Source organism: Colius striatus, chromosome 1 (assembly GCF_028858725.1).
Source record: "Colius striatus isolate bColStr4 chromosome 1, bColStr4.1.hap1, whole genome shotgun sequence".
In the NCBI taxonomy this organism is placed as follows: Eukaryota; Metazoa; Chordata; class Aves; order Coliiformes; family Coliidae; genus Colius; species Colius striatus.
The window spans coordinates 101,548,811-101,575,070 of record NC_084759.1 but is presented as its reverse complement, the minus strand read 5'-3'; the positions used below and the strand labels follow the sequence as shown (position 1 = coordinate 101,575,070).

The following is a 26,260-nucleotide window of genomic DNA, read 5'->3' as shown; positions in this document are numbered from 1 at the left end:
CGTGCGGCGGGACCCGGCCTGTCCGCCGGAGTCTATCCTTGCACCCGGCCCTCCAGAGCGGCGGGGCTGCGGCTGGCATCGGGACTCGGGTAGGGTCCGGCCGCCGTCGGGGCCTGCCGGGGGGCGGCTGGGGGGCGGTGCGGGGGCGGTCCTGGCCGCCCGTCTGGGCCGGCCCTCGGCGGAGAAGCAGATATAGGTAGGGCCGCGGCGCGGAGGGCACGCAGCGGCGCGGAGCAGGGTGAGCGCTGCTTCCTCGGCGGTGTGTATCAGCGCATCTGTAGCACCTCTGAGACGGCAGCCGGCAGCAGGAGCACCGCCATGGGGTGCGGAGGCGGGCTGGGGCTGACGGCGATACTGGCGGCCGCCGTTCTGTGCGGGGCCGGGGGGCTGGCCGGCCGCGTCCTCAGCGGTGAGTGCGCGGGGCCACGGCTGGTGTCCAGCGGGCGCGGGGGGAAGCGCGGGAGCAAGTTGCGGCGCGTGTGGGAGTTCAGCCCCCTCAGGAGCGGGAACCACAGAGGGGAAGAACTGGGACCAAACCACTTGTGAAGTGACACGCTTATGGAGTCGACTTGCGAGCGTGCCGCGGGGGCTGACTCCGCGCTCCCCATCCTCGGCTGCTTCTTAGAAGCTCCATCCAGTTTAGTGAAGGTGAACAGTCCCGTGAGGCCAACCAAGGAGCAGTGCACCCGTCGGAGCCGGGGCAGATAAAGGCTTGGGTTTGCAGGAGCAGATAAGGATTTGGGACTGGGGCAGAAAGCTTCAGAGGACAGAAGGCTGTCAAACTTCTGCACTGGTCTTCAGTCAGTTCCTGCCAGAATGATGGTGTCTGGTAGAGGCAGGTTTTTAGATTTGATTGATTGCCTGCATAAAGTAGCCCTGTTTTAATTGTTTGAAAAGATAAGAGTGTGGACTTGTCACAGCATCGTTCTGAGGAGCAGCTATATATTGAGATTTGTTTGCAGCTATGCAGGAGTGTTCTTTCTTTGCAATACAGTTAGGAGGAAAAAGCAAACTTTGAAGAGCATGCAGCACAAGTAGCTTTATTATGTGAAGCTATATCTACAACTCCTGAAACTGAGAGCAAGACACCTATATCTAATCTGTGTCAGAAATCTGTATCTAATATGGGATCTTAGGAGCTGTAGGACTATGTTCTGGATTTCCAGCACACTGGTATATATTCTTAGAGGCTGCTAAATTTACTGAAACGATTGTTTTTAATTGCACTTTAGATCAAACTCTCCAAGCTAAAGTTAACAGACTCTTGCTGGCATGTTGCTTGTGTGAGCACATCCATGCATTTATCTTGAAAGGAAGATTAACATGCTTGACTGCAATTGGTAATAAGTTAAGTGTGTGAATCTCTGCATATGTAGGTAAGAAGATATGTCTCTATGAACTGATTCCAGAACAATGCAAATTATTTGTATCTAATTGTTTCAGAGGCTGTAATGGTAGCATGTCAAGAAAACCTTTTTTTTTTTTTTTTTTTTTGATTAAAGCATTTGATTACTGCATTCAGATAATTTTCTTACTTGCTGATGGAGTACAGTCACTGACCATTTTAGTGATGTCTTATTTGAAGCAAGTTTGCATGCAGAACTGAGTATGCTGTTGGGCTTTTGGTGAAACTGTATCTTCTGGGAAACAATAGCTAAGTAGCAGTATGTCCAACATTTTAGAAAACCTTGCCTGCCTGAAATGTACCCTGAAATATTTCATCTGCTTCTGTCGTAATGTTAACTGTCTGGTCATATACGATACAGGAAAGCTCTTAGTTTAACACTATGAATACTGTGTAACACTTACTTGAAGGAATAGTGAAGATTACTAATGCAAAATGTATCTTGTGGATGAGTTCTCTCAGTGCAGGAGTCCATGTGTGCCTGAGGAAACACAATCCCTTAATTCTTCTAACTGAAGATTCTGCATCTAAGTGACATGTAACAGAGTAGAGGCCCAGCTTTTAAAACGGTGTGTAGTATGTATATCCTGCTTAATCAAACTGTCCCCAGATGCATGTAAGACTTTGGGGTTTTGAGAGTTCAGGCTCTACACTGTATTTCCCTGGGGCATTTCAAAACATATAACAAGTCTCACATCACTGTATTAGGCGGCTAACATTTGGGTAGTAGAATACAGGAGAGAATTTGAAGCCACTTAGAGAAGGAACTATTTATGTACTATTAGGTATATTAAGTGAAGTTGTAGTCATTACATAAAAATTCTCTAGATAGTAACAGCCAAAGATATCTAGAAGACTTATGTGAGAATATCCTGATATTCTGTCAGGATAACTCTTTTTTTCCTCTCTCAAGGACTGCACCCCTATCCTGCTTACCTGCACATGAATGCACAAGGTCTAGTACTAGTAGTAGTTGGCATTTTTTTAAAAGAAAAAGTAGTACTATTGAATTATTGGTCAGTGTGCTGTCCACCTGACTTTTCTCTCTCATATGTAAGAACCAACAGTTTGGACTTGCATTTGAAATCATGAGTCTATGTCTTAAACTGACCTGTTTCTGAAAAATTGGCAATATGTGCTTCAGTCAGGAAAATTGGAATAAATGTAAATCTCACTACTTTCATTCCAAGTAAGTGAAATATATAATTCCTATCACTCACAATTGCTTTTGGAATTCACTGGAGTGCTGGCTGGACCTTGTGGAAAGATTCCTGTTTACTGCACTAAATTTGTAGCAGGCCCAGTAATAATTGCAACATTTCAGCCATTTTGACCACAGTGTCAAGAGGGCAGATAAAGAAAGGCCTACCTGTTCCAAATGTCACTGCCTTAGATATAGATTTTCTGTTTCTTTTTCCGAGTGTGTTAGTTTTACTAGGATGTAATTAAAACTATTATTGACATCAATCAACTTGCATTTAGGTGTTATTTCTTAGTCATCTTCAATTTTGGAACTGTTGAAGTAATACAATGACTTTGTAATTTCTACTGTAGTTAGACAGATGTTTTGTGAGCAGTGCTAACAACCTCCATATCAGAATATCTAATGTTGCCAGAGAATTGATTCTTAAAGAAAAAAAAAAGTAGGCTCAGGAGAAACTGCTGAGTCTGCCTTGCTGTCCCATGACATCATGAAGAACCTAAAGTGATGATAATGCACTTTGGAAAGATGCAATTACTTTAAGTATCTATTGGGCAGGAAAGATGCAAGCTAATCTTATTACTAATCATTTAACAGCCTATGTATTAATCATAGTTGTTACAGTTTAATGACTGCTTTTCTATCTTTTTATATTTTTCTGGCTTTTAAAATTTTGCTCTTTGCTATTACATCAATAGCAGTTTAAATACTGCGTCAGTTTTAAAGCAATGTGTATCTCCTTTATGTAACTGTATTTGGATATATAAAACATGAAAGGAAGCAAAACATTTGATGGGTCATGAAACAGCAAGAGTTGCCCCTAAACTATAGGTTTATTTGCTTCAGATGTCTTTAAAGATGTGGATATGTTAATTCACACAGTTTATGACAGGATTTCAGTTGTCATAAAATATTGTAAAGTAAAATAATGAAAGAAGTGTCTTTGTGGGTAATGAACTGAATAGAGTTCATTCTCAAAAGGCATAATTTAATTTAGTGCAATGACACCTGAATTTTGTCTGTCAGACTCTTAAGTATTTGTAGATGAAACCTTCTACTGTAGGTTTTCATTTGAATATGGACTGTACCTCAAATTGCAATTTTCAAACCCATAATTGGCAAGCCCCTGTACCCTGCTTGACTACTGGGCCCAAGAGAAACTACTACCATGATGGCAACTGTGATAAATAATGTGTGGGACAGTATGGATAGTTCGCTTGTCTTTCACATGGCTTGTCTTGCTCCCAGTGAGAAAAAGCTGGTGTGCTGTCACAGAATCACAGAAAGGGAGGGGTTAGAAAGGACCTCTAAAGATCAACCCTCCTGCTCAATCAGGTCTGCCTAGGTCAAGTCACTCAGGAATGTGTCCAGGTGAGTTTTGAAAACCTCCAGAGAAGGAGGTTCCACACCCTCCCTGGATAGCCTGTGCCAGGGCTTCCTCATCCTTCCAGTAAAGAAGTTCTTCCTTAAGTTTAAGTTGAACTTTTTGCATTCCAGCTTTTGTTTATTATCCCTAGTCCTGTCACTGGACACTACAGCAAGGTGTTGCCCCATCCTCCTGACATCCACTTTTCAAATACTCGTATTAATGAGGCCCCTCCTTAGTCTCCTCCAATCTGAACAGTCTTAGATCCTGCAGCCTTTCCTCATAAGAAAGACGTTCCAGTCTCATGATCATTTTGAGGACCCTGTGCTGAACTCTCTCTAGAAGTTCCCTGCCTCTCTGGGGAGCCCAGAACTGAACACAGGAAAATAGATGAGACCTCACCAGGGCAGAGTAGAGGGGGAGGAGAATCTTTCTTCAGCTACTGGATACACTCTTCTTGATGCATCTGAGGATGTCATTGGTCTTCTTGGCCACGAGGACACATCGTTGGCTCATGTTCAGTTTATTATCAACTAGGACTCCCAAGTCTCTCTCTGCAGAGCTGCTCTCCAGCAGGTCAATCCCCAGCCTGTACTGGTGCATGGGGTTGTTCCTTCCCAGGTGCAGGACTCTGCACTTGTCCTTGTTGAACCTCATGAGGTTCCTCTCTGCCCAACTCTCAAGCCGGTTGAGATCCGGCTGAATGGCAGCACAGCCTTCTGGGGAATCAGCCAGTCCTCCCAATTTGGTGTCATCAGAGAACTTGCTGAGGGTACACCCTGTCCCCTCATTCAGATCATTGATGAAGATGTTGAACACGACTGGCCTCAGAACCAATCCCTGTGGAACTGCACTGGCCACAGGCCTCCAACTTGATTCTATGCCATTGATCACTGCCCTCCGAGCTCTGTCATTAAGCCAGTTCTCTATCCACCTCACCATGTACTCATCCAACTCACACTGTCTGTCCCTTTGCAGCAGCTGGGTTGAAAAAAGTCTCTTGTCTTCTTAAGTCATGTTTTGTACCTTGACTTCTCTGTAGTTCAGGTCTGATCCTGTGTGGATCAAACACCTCAATTGTAAGCTGTTTGCAAGAAAACATACTTTGATTCATAAAATGCCACGAGTCCTATGCTATACCTCAACTGTTTCTTCCCATACAGGGTTGTATACATGAGATGTGAATTAACTAATTATGCTTTTATGTGCTATTTAATTTTATAATGTAGGATAATTTGCCTTTCTAGAAAATATTCTAATTATTCTAATGTATTTTTCCTCCTCTCAAAGAACCCTTCTATTTTTGCCTTGAATGCACTGTCACCAATTCTAAGATCCCATGTGGACTGCCTTTTCCCATGTTTTGTAGTAGAAAATGAATGAATAAGGTCTTGCCTGTTGCTTTCTTTTTTAATTGTAAAAAGATGGACACTACTGCACAGTTGTACTGAGATGCATATAAGGTGTTCCACCTTTGGAAACTTTAAGTCTGTATATCAAAGAAATTATTACAATTTCACATCCATAAATGTATTAAATTTTACTTATATTTGTGTCAAATATGGGTATCAAATATATGAAAATACACTTATTTGGAAAAAGGCATTCAAATTTCCCAGAAAGTGAATATGCAAATAGATGATCTTGGCTCTGGATAATGACAAAGAATAAATTTTAATGACTAAAGATTTATGAACTATTTCCTTCAAGAGACAAAAATAAGAAATGAGCAATCTGCAGAAACTCTCGGAAGTGCTTAAATTTATGCCTGTGAGAGATCCTCTTGAGAGAGTCTACTGATGTACGTAAAGTTATGTATGCGTAAAATATCCATTGGTTTGGGACAGGAGAATAAGGATATTCCCTGTTTCACTTGGCTGGTACACATTATACTTAAGCTATTCTGACTCTATGCCTTTTGTCAATTCTATTCCCCAACAGGTTAACAACAACTTACTAGCTGCCATATTGTCTGTCTTAAAAATATCTGGGAAGTCAGTTCTGGTTTTAATAGCCACACAAGAAGCTATTGATGAAGGGACTTAATTTGTCAGTCTTGACAGTGTTTCTGTCAGTATTTATGCTTTTTTATTAAATAGCTGAAATTATGGACTGCTCTTGGTGTGTCTTTAGGTTGTGATATATAAAAAAATGATGTTAGTATCTGTGTTTAAGACTTCAGAAAAATGAAATCAGTGAAATAAAAAGATTGCTAACAACTTCAGCAATAAGTGGATTTAAGTCTTGGGTAAATAATCCACATCCTGGAGCAGACTTGTAGATGTGTATGTCATCCTAACACATTGTACTTCCTCTAATTTGAATAGGCTTGAGTTGATTCCATTGAGTGTTATCATTGGTCATCCTGCTTTTGTCTGTGAAAGTGAATAGGGGTGTTTATACCCATGAAGACTTGTACTTTGGTTAGTTTTGAATTTTTTTAACAAACATAAGTCATTGTTAGGGAAACTAAGGTCTTGAGAACGTTGCATAAGAAAATATTTTTGCTTCATGTCCTCTGCCTGTGGTAACTTATTTCTTATTGCCAGTTGAGAAGATGCAAATTGTACCATGTTGAACCTCCGTGGATGCCAGTGCTAAGTTTTGAAGTGCATTGTTCTCACTATGGTGGTGCCAAGGAGCCTGCATTGCTCACAGTGACTAGATTGATAGGCCTCTCAGACAAACGGGAAAAATATAGCTCTGACACCAGCCTCAGTTTTTTCTTAACAAGAGAAAAGGGCAACTTTCAGCTTTTAAGGGGTTGTCTTAGGAACTATGTTGGCACTTTACACGAATGCCTTGGACAATGTGTTTGTGTGCTGGCCCCTTATAGAAGCAAGTGACTATGTGCCATAATCAGTCCTGTGATATACTTGTAAAGTTCATATGATCAGAAGAGAGGAAAATAGTTATTACAGGAAATGCTAAGTGGATCTCAGGCTTTAAATTTATGATGTGCTAGATGTCTGAAACAGAGCCAGTGCCAAAAATTAGATATGTTTCTGAAGAAAGGAAAACTGTCAGGCTTTAATGCTTTGACCAGGGCAGAGGGAAAAAGTAGTTGAAATATTTCATAGATTTTTTTTTTACATTGAAATATCACTAAAATTAGTGTCTGAAACTGTTGCATAAAAAAGTATTTTATTTTCCAGTTGAATATATTTATCCTGTATTAATTTGCATAATTGTAATTGTATGTTTTCTTGCAGGTCAATTATGAATGGTGAAGTGTTGATTAGCTTGTAATAAGCTTTAGACATCAAGATATTTCTTTATAGCTCTGTCTGTATTGGTGGCCTGAGATCTCTGCCATATGTGCCAGGGCTGAGAAGCTAACTATAAGAAATAAATATTTCATTTCCATTGTGAGACCACATCTGGAATATTGTGTCCAGTTCTGGGCCCCTCAGTTCAAGGACAGGGAGCTACTGGAAAGAGTTCAACACAGGACCACCAAGATGATGAAGGGAGTGGAACATCTTTATGATGAAAGGCTGAGGGAATTGCGGCTTGGAGAAAAGGAGATTGAGGAGTGACCTCATTAATATTTACAAATATGTAAATTGTGGGTGTCAGGAGGATGGAGCCAGGCTGTTCTCAGTGATGTCCAATGATGGGACAAGGGGCAATGGGTATAAGTTGGAACACAAGAGGTTCCAGAGAAATAAAAGGAAGAGTTTCTTCTCTGTGAGAGTGATGGAGCACAGGAACAGGCTGCCCGGATGGGTTGTTGAGTCTCCTTCTCTGGGGACATTCAAAACCTACCTGGACAAGTTCCTGTGTGACTTACTCTAGCTGGTCCTGCTCTGGCAGAGGGATTAGACTACATGATCTTTCGAGGTCCCTTCCAGCCCTCAAGATTCTGTATGTGATTGTGAAATGAGTGAATAAGCTGCTTGGTGAAGATGGCAACCTTTCATATGGGCAGATATTCCAGTTCCCAGTACATTAAGAACAAGCTTGTATATGAAACATCACATCTGATTTTCAAAATCCAGATAAACTTGCAGTCTGGAAAAGACATCCCAGCACCTTATTCAAAACAATGGAAAATTTATTTGTGTTTTGCAGGGCTAGGAAGCCTTGCTTGAATGTTCCTGAGACCTAGAAGAGTGCAGGTTCTGAGCAGCCTTTAACAAACCTCCCCCAAAAGAATGTATTTAGATAAAAATTTGTCATAGAATAGAATAATAGATTCATTATGGTTGGAAAAGGCCTTTAGGGTCGTGAAGTCCAACCACTAACCTGCCATGGCCAAGTCCCTCAGCACCTCATCTACGTGTCTTTAAATCTCTGCGTGAGTGGTGGCTCTGCCACCTCCCTGGGCAGCCTGTCATAATGCTTATTAGCCATCTCGGTCCAATTTGTATGTCCAATCTAAACCTCCTCTGGTGCAACTTGAACCTACTTCCTTGTGTCCGATCATACATTACTGAAGAGATGAAATAGACTCCCATTTTCCTACAACCTCCTTTCAAGTAGTTGTAGGGAGTGATCATGTCTCCTATCAGTCTTCTCTTTTCCAGGCTAAACTTCCCCAACTCCCTTGTTCTATAGACCCTTCACCAGCCTCATTGCCTGTCTCTGGACGCACTCCAGCATTTCATTGTTCTTCTTGTAGTGAGGGACCCAGAACTGAAGACAGTATTCCAGGTGAAGCCTCACCAGCACCAAGTACAAAAGAACAATCACTTCCTTGGTCCTGCTGGGCACACTAATTCTGAAACAAGCCAGGATGCCATAGGCCTTCTTGGCCACCTGGGCACACTGCTGCTTCATGTTCAGTCGTTCTTTTCTGCCAGAAGGCTTTCCAGCCACTCTGCACCAAGCCTGTAGCATTTCATGGGGTTGCTGTGGCCCAAGTGCAAGACCTGTCACTTGATCTTGTTGAACCTCAAATAATTGGCCTCCGCCTATCACTCCAGCCTGTCTGGGTCCCTCTGAAGAACCTTCCTGCCCTCAAGCAGGTCTATGAATCCACCCAGCTTGGAGTCGCCAGCAAACTTAGTGAGAGCACACTAAATCTCCTCATCTAGATCACTGATAAAGATGTTAAGTAGAACAGACCCCAGCACTGAGTCTTGGGCAACACCACTGGTGATCAGCCACAAAATGAATTTCACTCCCTTCACTACCACTCACTGGACCTGATGATCCAGCCAGTTTTCCACCCATCTCAGAACAAGTCCATCCAAGCTGTGGGCAGCCAGTTTCTCCATGAGGATGCTATGGGAGACTGTGTTAAAAGCGTTATTGAAGTCCAGGAAGCACATCCATAGCCTTTCCCTCATTCACTAAGTGGGTTATGTTATACAAAGAGATCAGATTGGTCAAACAGGACCTGCTCTTCATAAAGCCACGCTGTCTGGGCCTGAACCCTTGATTGTCCTGTATGTGCCTCACAGTGGCACTCAGGATCGTCTATTCTATGACCTTTCTCGGCACTGAGTTCAGGCTGACAGGCCTATAGTTCCCAGGATCCTCCTTCCAGCCCTTCCCATACGAAGAAGATATTTTGCTGCAATATGCAAGGAAGCAATGAGATTTCATTTTAATTGCATTTCTATTCAGCCAGATGGCAAAATCCAAGTGGTAATGATAAGTAATGTTCTTTAATATTCCAATTGGCAGTACTCAGTACTCCTTTACAAACAGAATAACTGCTTGTTGGTTGCTCAGTTTTTGTAAGTGTAGCTGTTACGAATCTGTAGAGAGCAGTTTTTATTCAGAAATAACCAAGTCAACTCCTGTACCCAAAAGTGCTTGGAAACACAATAGCATAACTAGTAAAAGCTGACATACAGGTGAAAGCTCAATTTCAGCCATAAATTGTTTGAAAACCAGTTCCCATAGCAAAAGAGAAAATGATGATGAGGACTGGACTCAGAGAAATACTTCTTGTGTAGCTTCATGTTCTGCATAACTGAAGTCTTTGTATGAATTGTAGAATATGATACCTTCTTTTTACTTACAACTTCCATCGTGCCATGTTTTCTTCCTCTGCAAGAGCTGCAGTAATCCTTGAGATGGTTGTTTAGGTCTTGTCTCGGGATCTTTATGAATTTACAATATACGAGGTGGTTAATGGATAAAGATAGATTATGTCCTATGTTTTGAGAGAGATAAGAAAGAACTTGCCTTTTACCTACCATTTCATACCTGCTGTCTATGAATCTGTACTTTTTACATGTGAATGACTAAGAATTTAGCAAGGTGAGGCTCTTGTGACAAATATTGCAAGAAGTCTGGTTAATAGGTGAGTTTTGCTTGAGAGGTTGTGGCCAGCTTCTACTAAACCACCTTAGACATTGTCTACCTTCTAATAACTATATGATACAATGTATACAAACCACCTACCTTTACACATATCTGCCTGAAATCCGGCTACTTAATATGCAAACGTGGCCCTCAGTTATTTTATGTAGGCTTTTACAAGAGACTTGGAACCTTTGAACATTTTTCCCAAAAGAAAGATCACTTTAGAGAAACTGTGTTATGACAATTAGACATAACTCCTAATCCAGAGAAAGTTTAAATTGATAATGAATGTCTCTTCTCTCTGCAGACTTGGTTATTAGGAGGATGGGAGGAAAAAGTAGCTATTAAGATATGGAAGAATTAGCTATGAAGGTATTAATACAGATAGAGGCTGGTGTGTGATCTGTATAGCATTTGTATTTGAATGGGAAATTTGTGAGCACTTGGAATTCCTTAGGATGCTGAGGAACATGAGCTGAGCAACATTGGTGATTTTAATACTGACTCAACTAGAGAATGATGTGTCTTCAGTATTGCAAGCTTTGGGAGAGAAGATGGCAATTTGCTTTTATCATAAATGAAGGTAGAATTGAATTACAAAATATTATGACAGTAGTATTTTAAAAAAAGTAATGTGAATCACCAGGAAACCAAATTAAATTCAGTAGATGGACGCAAATATGATGCAGTAAAACATCAACATCAGTAACATATCAAAACATGACCACCACCTGTACCTAATCAAAATCTGACTGGATAATACAAAGGTCAGTTGACAAGATGCATCAGCTTTGAATCAAGATTTGATTAGGAAAATTTAATACCTTTCAGTTTCTTACTGAACACATTACTGGGACTTGACGTGGAGCACCTTGTGACACAGGGATAGGTGAAAATGTATCTCGCTGAGTGGTTTGCGTGCTGGTTACACAACCTCTGAGATCAATATGCTCACATAAGTTTAAGACTAAGGCTAGTCTTCGTAACACAAGCAGAGAAATGTATTAGCCTGTGGAATACTTAATTTATGTAGATTTCTGTCTTGCAGTTATTTCATGATCACTTTTACTTAAAGCCTGTGTCTTTGTTTTGTTACTTTGATGTTTTCAGAGTCCTCCATCAGTCTCCTACTGACCTTTGGGACTCTGATTAGTGTTAAATATTTCACATTCCTTTGTACCAAATGCTTCTCTGTGTTTTCTGCTGAATCCATTATCTTGGGAAGAAAGTCACAGTAGGAAAATGTAATGGACTTTTATGCAGCAGACTTTGTGCATTCCTTTGTTCTCTCCTTACATATGCTATGCATGTGCAGCTGTTACTCCTCACTAGTCTAGGTAGATGCTAATGGTAGCGGACTCTGGACTGTAGGTTAGTTTACAAGGTTCTTAAGAGGAAGAGGGATGGGATTTAGCAGTAGAGAGCTTATCTTCAAAACCTCTATCTGCGTCTCGTATGTTACTCATGATAATCTTTGTGCCCCTCTTGGCCCAAGGGTGTGCAGTTAGGATTGAGCCCGATGCTCTTGAGTCTTTGAGCTGTGTACTTCATCAGTAATTTTGCTTCTAAATGACATTATGCTGTAACTTCTGTGATGACTGATCTAAAGGAACTTATTATTTCTGTTTAGTGAAGCATAATTATGAGAACATAATGAAGACATAATTGATTGAAATACCAACTGAATTTGCTTGTTTTTCCTTTTCTTGAAAGAGATTGTATTTGCTGTAGAATTCTCTGCAGAAATGTTAACTAGGTATCAGGTATTTCAAATAAAAGCTAATTTTCTTTTGATATCAAAACATTTTACTATGAGGCTGCTGTGTGATACCCCAAGATGCAAACTGATGCCTATGGATGGAAATTGTAGCTAGTGTTTCTTAGAGCAAGTACTGTACACTTGCTTTCCTCAGCTAATGGGATTGTGAAACAAAGTGAGTGCAAGGAAGTTTCAGCCAATTCAGGTTTTCTGCAGGAAGCAGCTAGAGCTGCTAAGGCTGAGGGAACAGGACCATAGCTATGTTGTATGGTTAGTGTGCGCAGGAGGGGTAAAAAGAACAAACCTGGAAACATTTCCGTTAAGGAGATTGGGGAGACCTAGTCTTGCAAGTCTGTAACTAGTGAGAAAGAGAAGAGCAGTCTTTGTCAGTTAGTTGTTGCCTCAGCACAGCACTCTTCTCTCAACTGGCAAGAGGGCAATTGTTGATGGAAAAGATATGGATTCATGACAACAACCCAAGTGTATGTTTCTGGCTAGGGTCTGGACTGTTCTGCTTGGGTGAGGGAAAGTGGCTTGAGGATTAAGGAGCTGATACTCTCCATGAAAGAAAGAGTATAAGGACTCAATTTTCACATCTGCAGATATTCATATAGGACTAGTTGAAACTTTAACTTGTCTGAGCATTTGTAAGGGAAAAAAGTAAGAATGAGTTCTTAGATCTCATTAAAATAATTAGTGAGATCTTTGGTTTCATGCTGAAGGGAGGACTAAATACAAGAACATTCTGGATACCCTATGATGAAACAATGTTTTCCTTCATATTTTCTTTTATCTCTCAAGCAGCATAGCAGATTTTTTGGAAAAGTTGTAAAGGCCTAACTTGCCTATATTTATTCACATTGCACAATATTATACGCAGGTTCATTCTGATAGACTTGCTTAAAAATCTAGTTTCTATTCAATTGTGACAGAAAAAAATGGAATTCAATTTATACAGTTGAAATAGCAACTGTTGCTTTAGAATTAACAGTGGAGTCGTGCCTGCTGCAAAGATGTTAGAAGAAGGTAAAATAGCCCATAATGTTTATATCCTTATCTTGTCCACTCTACAGAGCGGTCCATTCTGTCATTTTTCACAGGTAAATTATGTCTGCTTTGTAGTTTGGAAATTAGTAGGTAGAGAAAGCTGTAAAAAATTAAGCTTGAAAAGTTGACATCTCAGTGTGTTCTGAGAAGAGCACTAAAACTGATTTGCCAGCTATTAAGGCACAACTGCAGATTTCCATTAACACATTGAACTCGCTTCTTCAAAAGAAGAAAGGAAAGAATCAGAGTGGGTCATTGCCTAAACACAGGGATTAAATTAACTAGAACAAAAAAAAAAAAAATAAACACAGCTTCTTCCAGGAAGCTTACTATTCTACATTGCATAGTTGATTCACATGAAATGGGTCTTAAAACCAAATATTTCTTGGCTTTTTCCTGTTTTCTCTTTTATTTTCTAGAGCTGTGTTCTTGCACAGATGATCAGCCTGTAAGGAGGAAATTATTTCTTTTGCCACAGATGTAGAGGGCAACATATGAATGAGAAGTAATTTAGAAGTTGAATTGTGCACAAATTTTGTCTTGTTCAATTCTTTCACTTTATAATACATGATTTTAGAGTTATTTAACCCTTCACAAACATGTGCAATAGCAATGGTGTCCTCCAAAATGATTCAGATCAGTTTAGGGGGAGGAAAAAAAATAATCACACAATTTCAAGACTTTAACTCCCTGATCCTTTCAGATAAACACATGGACTGGACCTTCACATCAACGTTCTGGATAGCTCCAAAAGAGCTTCCTGCTCTGAGTGCACAACAGTGGCAGTCTGTTACTGGGCACATATTAGGGGTTGCAGTGGCACCTATTGCAGTGCACAGCAGCAGCTGAGCTGCTCAAGTGCCTGTCCTCCTCCCTGCTCTGGACAGTCCCACCTCAGCTTAGTGTTGGTGATGGAGCTGAGCCTTGACATAGTGTTGGACCAGTATACAGCAGAACTTATAGCTTAAGGACATAAGGCTTGTGTCAGCTCAGAAGTAGCACGTGCCATGTGGCAAAGTGAGTCTTCATGACTGGGAGGCAAGTACCCTGAAAAAGTTTGGTGCATTAGCTAGCAAGGACTCATTTGTGTTGTTGGAGAGGTCACTTGAGGTTTCAGTAGAGTCACAGAAGAGCATAGACTTCATGAGAACATGGGTACAAAGCCAACTATTTTCCCATGGAAGGGCACAGGAGTTCAGATCAATAGTATCCAGCCCACTCATCTCAGTGACATGAATGTTCCCAGTATGACTGAAATTGTGACAGGGATATTTTGATACACGTACTACTTGGCGTCAGAGGAGAATGTGCAAAAAAGGAATCATGAAGGAGATACTTTCTAAAATCTGGGAAATAAAAAGAACAAGACAGTGGAAAATGGACTCCCCATAAATCTACACGTGCATCTTGAATTAATGTTTTGAATCCAGCCTTTAATTTCAGGGAGAGGTGTAATTTCCTTGTAAATGGTTAGTGCCCTTCAACAGCATCTGTATGCAGGACCCACATAAATGCAGATAGCAATCCTTTCCTCCTGATCAGCTGGCAAAGATAGATCACTAGGGGAGGCATAAATCCAGAGACACATACACATACACCCTGTTTTACATGTGACCTGCCCCTTTTATACCCCTTTCTGTTTATTCCTGCTTTGTTCCTTGCCGTTCCCTAACCCTGCATGGGGACCCTCATCCCACCAGCCCTTCCAACATCCTTATCCAGTTGCAAAATGCTCTTTGCCTGCAGGTTCTTGATAGCCCACTAATTGGGATGTCTGAGATTTTTTTCCTCGTCTATTCTCTGTTCTCTTTTCCTGTCAAATTTGTGTCAGTATTTTTTTTCTTTTTTTTTCTTATTCCTACTTTTTGCACTAAAGTCATAGATCAAATGCCTTTAAAGAGGAAGACACTCTCTACACATGCTTACAGGTTGTACTTAGACACACATTATAGCAAAAAGTATCTGTGGGTTCCTTGTGAATACAGCCTCTCAAGGTTAGATAGCAGAATCAGGAAACTGCTAGCTGCTTCTTGCCTCTAACATGGGGAACTCTAATCATATTTTTCTTTGATAGCTTTGATTACAAAATAAAAGTGGAGTTGATCCATTACTATGAAATTGTATAGAGAATATCCTCCAAAAAGATACTACCTTTAACAGAGGGGCCTGGTGGTACAGTCATTAAAGTAGAGAATATTTTCCTGGAAGTTAGTGCGCGTATTTAGTGTCTTGGAGAGTTTCACAAGCAATGGGAAGAAAGCCATAGATTCCCATGAATGTTATGATACTTGCAATTTAAATTAAAGCTATGTTTTTAAGCAATGTCAGTGTATCACTGTGAGCCCTTTCAGACCAGGGCCGAAGAAAAACATACTGTCCTTCTCCATCACTATATGCACACTGTGCTATATTTTTTTTTCCAGTTGTGATAGTTGTTGCTGTACTCTAAACACTCTCATATTTATATTTCTCAGGTCAAAAGGTGTGCTATGGAGACTTCAAGCATTCTTGTTACAAGTTAGCTTATTTCCAGGACTTGTCTAGACGTGTGGGCTTTCAGGAGGCCCGCCAAGCTTGTGAAATTGATGGCGGAGCTTTACTGAGCTTGGAAAGTGAAGCTGAGCAGCAACTAATAGAAAACATGTTGCAAAACCTCACTAAATCAGGCTCCGGGATTTCTGATGGTGACTTCTGGATTGGGTTGTGGAGAAGTGGCGATGGACTATCCACCTCAAGTGCTTGCCCTAACCTCTACCAGTGGGCCGATGGAAGTATTTCACCATTCAGGCAAGTTTGTAAAACTGCTTACTGAGAAGGTTTCATGGAAAGTGAGATGTCTGGCAAGTCAAGTCTTCTAGAAAAAGCTTGAAGACTTGCTGCTTTGTGAAGTTAGCAGCATCTCTCCTTAACTTCAGATAAGAGAGAGCTGGCAACCAGGGTTTTGAATTTGAAGCTGTAGAAGGATGGCATAGTGTGGCTTCAGCCTACAACTATCTTTGCAGTCATCTCTTGAGTTTGTCCGTATATGGGGTTTTGAAGGTTTTTCTGCCACGTATGAAGTCTTCAGGATGTGATCTGAAAGCAGTCAGACAAATTCTGCAAGACTCTGTCCACTCGAAATCAAGGAGCAAACCACCAGTAAATTAATGCATGTTAGTTTAAGTTGTCCTGGTTTTATCCCGTCTTTTGAAAAGCCTTTAATATCCTGATTAAGTTAAAGGCCAGAGTAGCAGCAAGTCACAGGACTTGTGGCAAAGGGACAGGTAAGAGTCAAATAGGAAGGAAACCAGGTAGCATAGCAGAAGCTTTTTATTTGGTCATCTTTTTTTTTTTAAGAGCTAGAGATGTGGAGCCCTAAACTCCTTTCAAAGAGGAGCTGTGGTAAATGCAGCATACTCTGAAGAGGATGGGGCTATTGGAGTTTCCTCATCTTCACTGATGCAAACTCTTTTCCTTGATGTCTTGATAAATCCTGTCTTCAAAATTTAAAAGTTTGTCTTTATGTGTACTACTAGAAATTGGTATACAGATGAGCCTTCCTGTGGAAGTGAAGCCTGTGTTGTGATGTATCATCAGCCAACTGCAAACCCTGGTCTGGGAGGGCCGTATCTTTATCAATGGAATGATGATAGATGCAACATGAAGCACAATTTTATCTGCAAGTACAGCCCAGGTAGGTGAAACTAAAGTTGCATTTCACAGGCAGGACATTTTCCTAGAAAAACAGTGGCATCTTGTTTTGTGAGGGAATTGCCAAATATTTTGTGGCCTATGGTACTGATTCCTTTGGTGTATGTGGGCCTTAGCTGTCATTAATAGGGCATGTAATATGTCAGATCTAATGATAAATAAACCTATCTGTAGCCAATAAGAATATTTTCAAGGTTAGCTTTGCTACCATGCATTCCCAGGTTTACCTGGGAGTTTGGTTTAACTAATTTACTAGTTATTTTAATCACCACAAAATGTTTGAAGTGGCCATTTTCTACCTCCTTTGTTTACTGTTGAGTAAGATGACTAAGACAGCTCTTGCTCCTACTTAAAAAAAACCCAAAATTACACTGTCCTTGTTTTTTCAGATCTTTACCATTTAATATCAACTTACATGTGATGGCTGTTTCAAAAAGTTTTGACTTAAAGAATGAAGTCCAGAATGACAAAAAGAAAATGCTGCATTCATGCATGTAGATTTATAGATATGAAAAGCAGATGTACACTAGTTCCGATGGTGACAGGAGAAGCAGATCTTAGGCAATTGGGCTATACTTCCACACATGACATAGGTTCTGTATATGTCAATAAAGGAAGCATGAACTATAACCTAGAACTTTGTGCAAACAGAAAAAGGATGAGAAAAGTAAACTTTCAAGTTAAACCTGTAATAGTTTCTACTTTTGCTAGTACTTAGAGTAAATGACAGCACACTTTTCAGCAAAATCTTGCAAGTATTTTCAAGTAATTTATGATGTGCCTGCTTTTCAAAAACTAAGGTGAAAGTCAGAATGCATATGAAATCCTGCTCTAAGCAGCTGTTTGACTTACCTTGTTCTGCAATTTCCTACCAGCTTTCCCTATACTCATGATTAGCAGTCATCACACTCTTCATAGAGATCTGTCTGTCTGTAGGGATTCAGGCTATTCTTCCTCCACTTTTGATGGATAGATAGCTTTCTCACCGTCTAATGCCTTAATGGCGTTAATGGCAATTAATATTGCAAGCAAATATTAAGTGCTTGAAAGTCTCTATATAGCCATGCATTATACATTCCTCCTTGCCTCACTCCCCTGAATCTGTTACTGCTTCTAAAATTATTTATGACTATCACTATTTCATGATGATCAGTTATCTTGGTGACACAGGCCTTTCAAGGAACTGTGATGTATAGAATTTTATCATTCTTATAAGTGATCATAATTAGTGGCAGATAAGAGAACACTGTAAAAATGTAAAAAAACAACATTTTCATGTCAGAAAATGAAGATCTGATTAAAATGTCTCAGTTTCAGGTATATTTCATGTCTTTAAAACAAAAGAGATTAAAGTGAAACAATTATTCAGTAACAGTGAACTGCTTAACATTCTAGTTGAGATGTGGTAAAGAATTGGGTTTTTTTATTGCTTTCACTATCTGAAAAAAAATGTCAGGTGTTTTGGTTTGGCAGAAAGCAAAGTGATAACAATGAAAAAGTATTTTTATTTCTTTCACTATGTAGAAATAGATTACTAGTGTATAATAAGGTAGATAATAAGGCAAAAAATATGTAGGTAGATTATTATTGGGACTGACATTGTTATGCAGCTAAGTACGGTACTACTGAATTGCAGCTATTTATTTTTCAAACTGTTGGAATTGTGCTCTTTAGCAAAACAGACTTTTCTTCAGAAATGTATTTTTCTGTCATGTGGAAAAACGGAGTAGATGCATAAATGTATATAAATAGGTATATAACATTTCTTTCAATGCCTGAAGAAAATACCACAATGTTTGTAAGAAAATTACATTTGCTATCTAAAACCCAGTGAGACTTACAAATGACCTTTATTTCCCCCCTGAATCACTGTAATAGCTCCAACATCAGCCATTTTCAATACAAAATACATCCATTTTACCAGGAGTATTAAATTGCCACATTCATATTGAATTTCACTTTATCTGAGTGCATTGTTTTTCACAACTTTCCTATGTGTTTTGAGTATATGGTGTATGATATCAGTCATAGGCCAAAACCCAGAGGTTATTAGTGACCATAATGAAGCTGCATCTAATTTTATCAGTGGCAAGCTCAGGGCAATGCTCATTAGCCAGTCTTACTCAAACAGTGGCTACACTTCTGGTCACTTCCATTTTTCTAAGCCCTTTTCATAGTATCTCCCTTGACAGCATTTACTGTTGCAGTATTCAGTCTGGCTTTAGATCATATTGACCATTCAGTGATCTTAAACTTAATTATAGGTTGGTAATTGCAACCACATTTAGTTCTTGTCCAACTCCTGTAGGTTTGATTATGCAATCAAATTAAAACCTCATCTCCTCTTCTGTCTAGACCCAGCAATTCAGTTCTTTGTGGTGTTTTGGTATCTTTCTTCATATATGACAAAACATAGCCAGTTTTTACCAAAGAAGTAAATAATTGCCTTTGTTCTAGTGGGCTTTATTGCTTCTCCAATCTCTCCCAGCATTTTTTGTTTATCAGAGCTATAGGCTGATAGCCCTATTATATCCGTTTAATCTTATGATAAAGGAATGCTATTCAAACATTCATACAGTTTGCACTCCTGTGTCCTATGTGAGGTAATTAATTCTGTAATTTTTGTAAACTTTTAGTTGCAACAATAGCCATAAGTAAACTTGTGAACCTCTGCATTACAACTCAAAGCCATGAATTGGTTCTTCAGTTTCTGATACATTACCAGAAATACACTATCATTCCTTTTCTAGTAATTTCACTTCCTTATGTGATGTATTAGAAACCAGTATCCATGACTTGTATTTTAGGGTTGCCTTTTACAAAAACAAATTACTTGCACTGCTTTGTTTTGCTTCATAGCCAGTGTTCTGTAAGCATTATTTTGAAAACATGAATAAGATTTAAGTATTAATCAAGAGCACTTTTTATATTGAAACTTTGAATATGTTAGGAGTTTGGTTCAGCCCGGGAAACTAAATGATTCACTGATTTAGCCAGTAACCTAGTAGAGGCCACCAAGAATTGGAGCTAGAATAAACTATATCCCTTTTCTAGTTCATACTATTTTTTGCTACTTAGAAGTGATCTGACACTAGTTTGCAAATAGTCTTTGGCAGGAAGATTAAATGCAGAAGAGTTAAGTAATTACTGTTTTAGAGAACATATCTATTTCTGTGATGCTGCATGCAAAATAATGAAAACATGTTTTATTACACGCATTTTTCATTCCTCAACAATCAATTTCAAATATTATTTAACAGATAATGTCTTAGAAAAAGCATTAGGAGACAGAGCGGAGCAAGATTACGGTAAGAAATTTTGAAACATTAAATTGAGTTGCAATGGTAAATACATAATTCTAAGCATAGCATGCGAGGCCCTCCAAAATAACTCAAGTTTAACAGGCACAGTTTAGAACTGGCTGAAACATAGGAAAAAATTAATCATTTAGAGAGCGATAGCTACAAATATATGGCTATTGTTTAGCATAGCACTGCTCATAGTTCCTGTTCCAGATGTAATCCCAATTTTGCTGTAAAATCCTGTTCACATGTTTATACCGAGCAGTTTAATCAATCCTGAAAGTGTTCATTTTTCCAATACAAATTAAAGTATAATTACTATTAATTTATTTAATAACATAGCAGCCATATCTTTACTCACTTTTTTCCTAAAATGTCTGATATCCTTTTCAGATACTTTTCCTACAGTACCAGCAGGAAATACTTATGACACAAGTAAACCAGAAGATCAATATCATGTTATTGCTACTGAAACAGGTAATACGTTCATTTGAATTTAGTGTCCTGGTAAAAATATTAACAGTGGACTCAGTTAAATTATTCTTTAACAATTTCCGTCATTGTCAATGAGCGGAAGCAGCCTATTTCCCAAGGAAGTGCCCTGAAAATACAGGGAATGTGTGATACTGGGAAATGAATAGCATTTCAAGAGTTTTAGTCAGTCTTCTTTGTGTGGAAACAAATTATTTCCATGTCTTGCCAAACTTTGAACCAAATGTACAGTTTGGCAGTCCTTGAAACTTACGCTGTTGTGCATGATCTTCGTGAATCTCTATCAAGTGCAAGATTTCACTGATGTTCACCCAGCTGTGAAGTGTGTCCTTCTAGGCTGCAGTAACCAGTCCCTTCCCTTGCCCCTCTCTATCTCCTTCCCTCCTCTTTCCCAACACATGTAACAAACATATGATGCATATGTTATCTTTTGTATCTGGTACCCGAAGCTCACAAAAAAAGGCACAAATGAATCTTTCCTAACACATAAGGCATGAATCTTTCAGTTATCTGAAGAACAAGTACTCTGCCATAGTTCCCCCAAGTACTCCGTGTCATTGTAGAAGGCTGATGCTCCATTCCTACAGTGGCTGAATGTGAGCCAGTTTCCTAACTGATGTTTCCATTGTTTGTAACTCCAGAGGAATGGATATACTGATGAACTGTATACTGAAATCAGTATATTTATACAAATCATACAAAAACTCGTTATCTAAAACTCTAAGAAATGCAACCTGAACATACATATTTATTCTTTCTAGTGAAGATTTGTTCAAGAGGGTAATGGGTAAGAAATTCTCCAAAATTTGTATGTTAAATGTGTACTATTCTAAAACATGAACATATGCTGACTGAAAAGTAGCCAAACCCTTCTGTACATTGTACATGTCATCCTCTATTGCAGGCAGATAATAGAGTCCCAGTTTGTACCATTTCATACTGCTTTTGTTCAGGGACCTGCAGGAGAGCACCTTTATCTCTCTTCTGATTAAGGATAATGTTTTTAAGGATAATGCACATTTGTCTTCTGAGGGGAATGAGGAGAAAAGAGCAGTGTTTGTTTTGTTTATGGTCATGTGTGAGTGGGAATCCAACATACAAGGGGCAACTGAGTAGGAAAGCTATATGGACTGTAGAAATAATAAACTGTGAAATATAGTCTGTTAAAATATTTGAATTTGCAGTCACAAAATTTGAAATTTCATGTTGATGCATGTAGAAAATGTCAGAACTTAAGTGCTTAAGATATATTTTGCACATTGCTGGAGAAGTACTATTTTATTCTTGATATTGCTGACTTACCTTTTGGAGCTCTTCTTCTAGAAGGAATGTAGTAATGTTCTTTTGTGTAAGTTAATGCCTTCCTGATATATTGCTGCAGATTTTTACTCATATGGTTAAGAGTATTTCAACATGGGAGATGTTAATGAGAACTTTTGTCTTATAGGTATAATTCCAAATCTAATTTATGTCGTAATACCCACTATACCACTACTGCTGTTGATACTAGTGGCTTTTGGGACTTGCTGTTTCCAGATGCTTCATAAAAGGTAAAGTAGACTAATACATAATAGTCCTATAATGTAGAATTCATATTTCCATTGGCAAGCTACTCATAATGAAAAACTGCTTACATCTGTCCCCAAATATGCAAATAAGCATCTTTTCATCTATTAAAATCCAAGTAGTTTACAGCTGTTACAGCTGAACATTCACCTTCAGGCTTTTCCACAATATAGTGAAATATTTCCAGGTCTCTCAAAGTATATTGCTGTTAGGATTTCACCTGTTTCTGAAGAAGATATCTTTGCTGACCATTTGATAGGTTGAGCTGCTGTCAGTACTTTTACTTCACCTCTTCCATCATAATTAGCACCTCTACAGTAATTGGACTATGGAGAATAATAGTGAGGTCCTCAGTAATACAGAGTGAACTCAAGGACTCACCTAATTTTCTGACCAAAAATGCAGTTTGTTCTATAGAGGAACCTAAGAGGCTAGGAGCTGTTAAATGCTGTTTCAGTGTGCATACCATCTGAGCAACAGATGGGCCTCTGGAGCAGACAAGTTGAAAACAAAAAACAAAACCATATTTTGAGCCACACGCCAGTGCAAGTCCTTTGTACATCATGTATCTGCCAAAGATGATGCATGAAGCAAATGAGATGTGTACATAGATGTAGTGTTAAACAGATGTATTATAATGCAAATAGAATGTTTTGATCCATGCTTTAAAATTACGTGGACTTTTTCTCTTGCTCAAAAATATGACGTACCAAGATATGACGGTGTGCTGTTTTTTTTAACCTTTCTGAAACTTTCAAGGATACTCATCATTCTACATGTTTGTTTTGTTTTTTTTTTTTTTTTTAATTTCAGGAAATTTACTCAATGTAATCTGGAAAAGCTTAAACCAACATATATTTTATGGAAAAAGACTTTTTTTTTGTAAAATAACAAGAGTAATGAACATATTCACGAGTTGTTATCTCTCTTGAAGAGCAGGAATAGTAAGGAATATGCTACCATTGTTTTAGGAAATTAGAAAAAAATAATCCTCCTCAATTTTAGTCTTTATTTTTCCCTTGTGACTTTCCCTTAGCATTTTCTGCAAATAGTGGAAATGCTTTGTTTCAAATAAGAAAACACTCCAAATTTCAAGTCTGCTTGTATCTGAATGAGCAAATGTACGATGAGGGTATTTGCAACACTCATTAGTAATGTTTCTCACTGAAAGAAGTAATGATAAAGAAAAGATATTATGAGGTCTGCATCATAAACTAGATTATGCCTTTATTTTATGCACTTCCTTATCGAGAGAAGGAAAATGTGCACTTTCCAATGTGTTATGGCAGGCAATTCATGGTTGTAAAAGATTGTTTTCAAACCTCAGTGCTGGGGCTGTAAAAGGTTGGAAACTCAAAGCAGAAAAAGTAGTAAGATATGTGTAACAATACAAATTATGTAAGTAATCTTGGAACTCTTATTACAATGGACTCGGATTTCTTGGTAAGTATGATATATATGTTCATACCTTTTCTGGCAGCTCTTTCTCTCCCCAGAAAAGGTTCAGCTCTTGAATTCTTCTGTAAAAACAGTGAGAGAGACTCATGGCCCACTGAAATCAATAGAAGTAGTAATATTGGCTTCAGTGGGCTTTGATCAGGCCTTTGATGCTATAGCAGTTCATCCAGAAGTAATTCGTCTGAACTTCCAAGACTTAAAAAATAGCATGACATAGATATTGGAAATTCAACTTGGAAGGTCGTACTTTTTCAGGTGGCTGCTTGGTTTGGTAGATTTAATGATGCAAAGGTCAGGGAGAAAATGGGTTTGAGATAAAGACTTTTTTTTTTCTAGAGTGTTTATTTTGAGTTGCACCAAAACTTAATTAAAAGTAAACTAAATTTCCTTTAATTCATTTAAGTCAAAAGAGATATTCTGATACCACCAGAAATGAAGCATTTTCTTTTTCATCTGTTGAAAACTTTGTTTTTAAAAAAATATTTTCCCGTCTATTTTCAATTCTATTTCCATATATGACCTGCCTTGCAAAATATTTTGATTTGTCACAAATACACAGTTTTTGGGCAAAAAGACAATCGAAAAAAGAGACAACCACTTGAACTGGTCAGCTGGACACCAAAGAGCTTCAGGAAAGAGATTCTGTCCTGCTGGGGAAAAAGGGATGCCCAAATTTCCAAATGAACCTGACTTCTCATTCTTTTTTAGGCTTCCACAACATGGTGACCTTTCCTCTGAAAGCCACAATCCGTGGCCAACCAGGACATGCCTAGCTTGAAAGGTCATGACCAATTTTGCCTGGCGTTGGGCTCTTAAAGGGTAGTAATAAGGCAAAGCAAAACATCTTCCCTATAGCTAATAGAAATTATCAGCTCATTCATGCTTAGATGCTCTCCGTTTCATTTCTTCCAGGGAAGCAAGGAGAAACTGCTTCAAAGACCCATCTCCATTATCATCTGAATGCCTTGCAGAAAGTTTAAATTCCAACCTGGTATATTTCTCAGTTTCTATGATTGCATTTGATGGTCAAAACAGCAATATGCTCAAGCTATTTATTGCGTCTCTATGACCTTTCTTACTAAAACCTATTTCCTGCACCAGATGTATAGCTGTTGAAAATCAGCATATGTTCACTGAAGATAAGCTTGTTTTATATAGCTAATTTCTGATCCAAGGTATTTAGAAACTGTGCCTGCTCTGTGGCAAGGACTCTTCATTCAAAACATTTCATTAATTTACAAAATATGCCTGATTTTGCTGAATTATCTGGAAAAAAGTAGTGAAGCGGTTTCTTAAAGAAGTGCTGAAACTGCTTGATTCATTGCAGTTGCTTTGTTTGTAGCATTTTGGCCTGATCCAAAGTCCACTGAAACCAATAGGAGTCTTTTCAGTTACTTCAATGGGCTCAGATACATAATGTAGGACTCAAGAGGTAAGTCTGGAGGGACTAAAAACTAGTGTACCATTCAGCTCCCTCAAAGGAAGTTTCAAATCAACACAGACTTACTTACATTTACAAACAGGAAAGAGGTAAAGCTGAATGTATAGGACTGTTGAGATCTTGACTTTCAGATTTCCAGCTTACAGGACTGTTGGACTACTTCTCTGCTTTTTACTTAATATTTTGCACTGACATATTTTTTCCAGTTGCAGCCAGACACTAAACCATTTTGATTGAAATGCAGCTGCGATAGCACATGAAGTGCAACTTTTCAGTGGACTGCAGTGCACTGTCATCTACCATTTAATTGAGGAAAGGTGGTGTGTTGTGGCAGTTGTAACAGACATGTTAGCCATGTAGAAAGTCTGACCTCCACTTACAGGGTACCTCAGGGCTGCCTGTAAAGATCAGAGTGAATATTTTTCCAGTATTGCAGAGCAAGTTACTTTTGTAACCTGATTTATCTTTTCCATTTAAAAAAAACCCAGACAAATCAAACTATTGACAGTTTTGAATGACAGCTAGGCCTAAGGGAGCTTTCTAACAGTCATTCATTGCTAGGAGTACGATTCATGTGCCATTACTTCATTGGAAGTTAGTCCAGCCCTGAAGGGAAGAGGCTTTCTGTTGCAGCAGTGCACACCGGCACCTGTTAGCACAGCATGGCCATGGGGGAGCAGCTCAAGGGTGTCCGTGGGCAGGGCTGAGGGATGGGTGGGCTGCATCCTCAGCATGTTCAACGGGGGCTACTGTCCATACATCTCCCCAGACAGGGGGAGTGCCCAGCCTCCCACCACCCTGCTCGATCGGTCTCTACACCCTTCTCTGGAGGAGAAGGAGATGTGAGTGAACGTAAACTGAAGTGAAATAATTAAATAGAGGCCAAGTCAGTTTGGTTCCCGGGAGGAGCACCGCTAAGCAGAACCATCCGGTAAAGTTGGTAACAGCTGTTTACCTTGACACACTGCTGCAGGGCTGTGCTTAGTGCAGCACGGGCATGACCCTGGGGAAGCTGGGCTATAAGAGCAACAAAGGCAGCCTTCAAATAGGGGGATGAAATACCCAGGTCTGACCACAAACCTGTAGCAGGACTGCAAAGGCATACATTGCACTGAAAATATTTATGTCTTTATTTTTCAGTAAAGGAAGAACAAAAACCAGCCCAAACCAGTCCACACTATGGATTTCAAAGACGCCTAGGAAGGACAGTAGCATGGAGGTATAATGATTTACTGACTGAAAACAAAGCAAAAATAACTTTTTGTGGTCAAG

General features: G+C 39.2%; 1 protein-coding gene across 1 annotated transcript; it reads left to right on the top strand.

The window, feature by feature from the left end:
• The first annotated feature begins 318 nt into the window (after positions 1-318).
• CHODL (chondrolectin) lies at positions 319-26,260 on the top strand. Its single transcript, XM_062006354.1, has 7 exons — positions 319-409; positions 15,514-15,826; positions 16,555-16,712; positions 19,990-20,037; positions 20,425-20,508; positions 21,971-22,073; positions 26,129-26,260. The coding sequence occupies exons 1-7, from the start codon at positions 319-321 to the stop codon at positions 26,211-26,213; spliced, it is 882 nt and encodes a 293-aa protein (XP_061862338.1). The 3' UTR covers positions 26,214-26,260.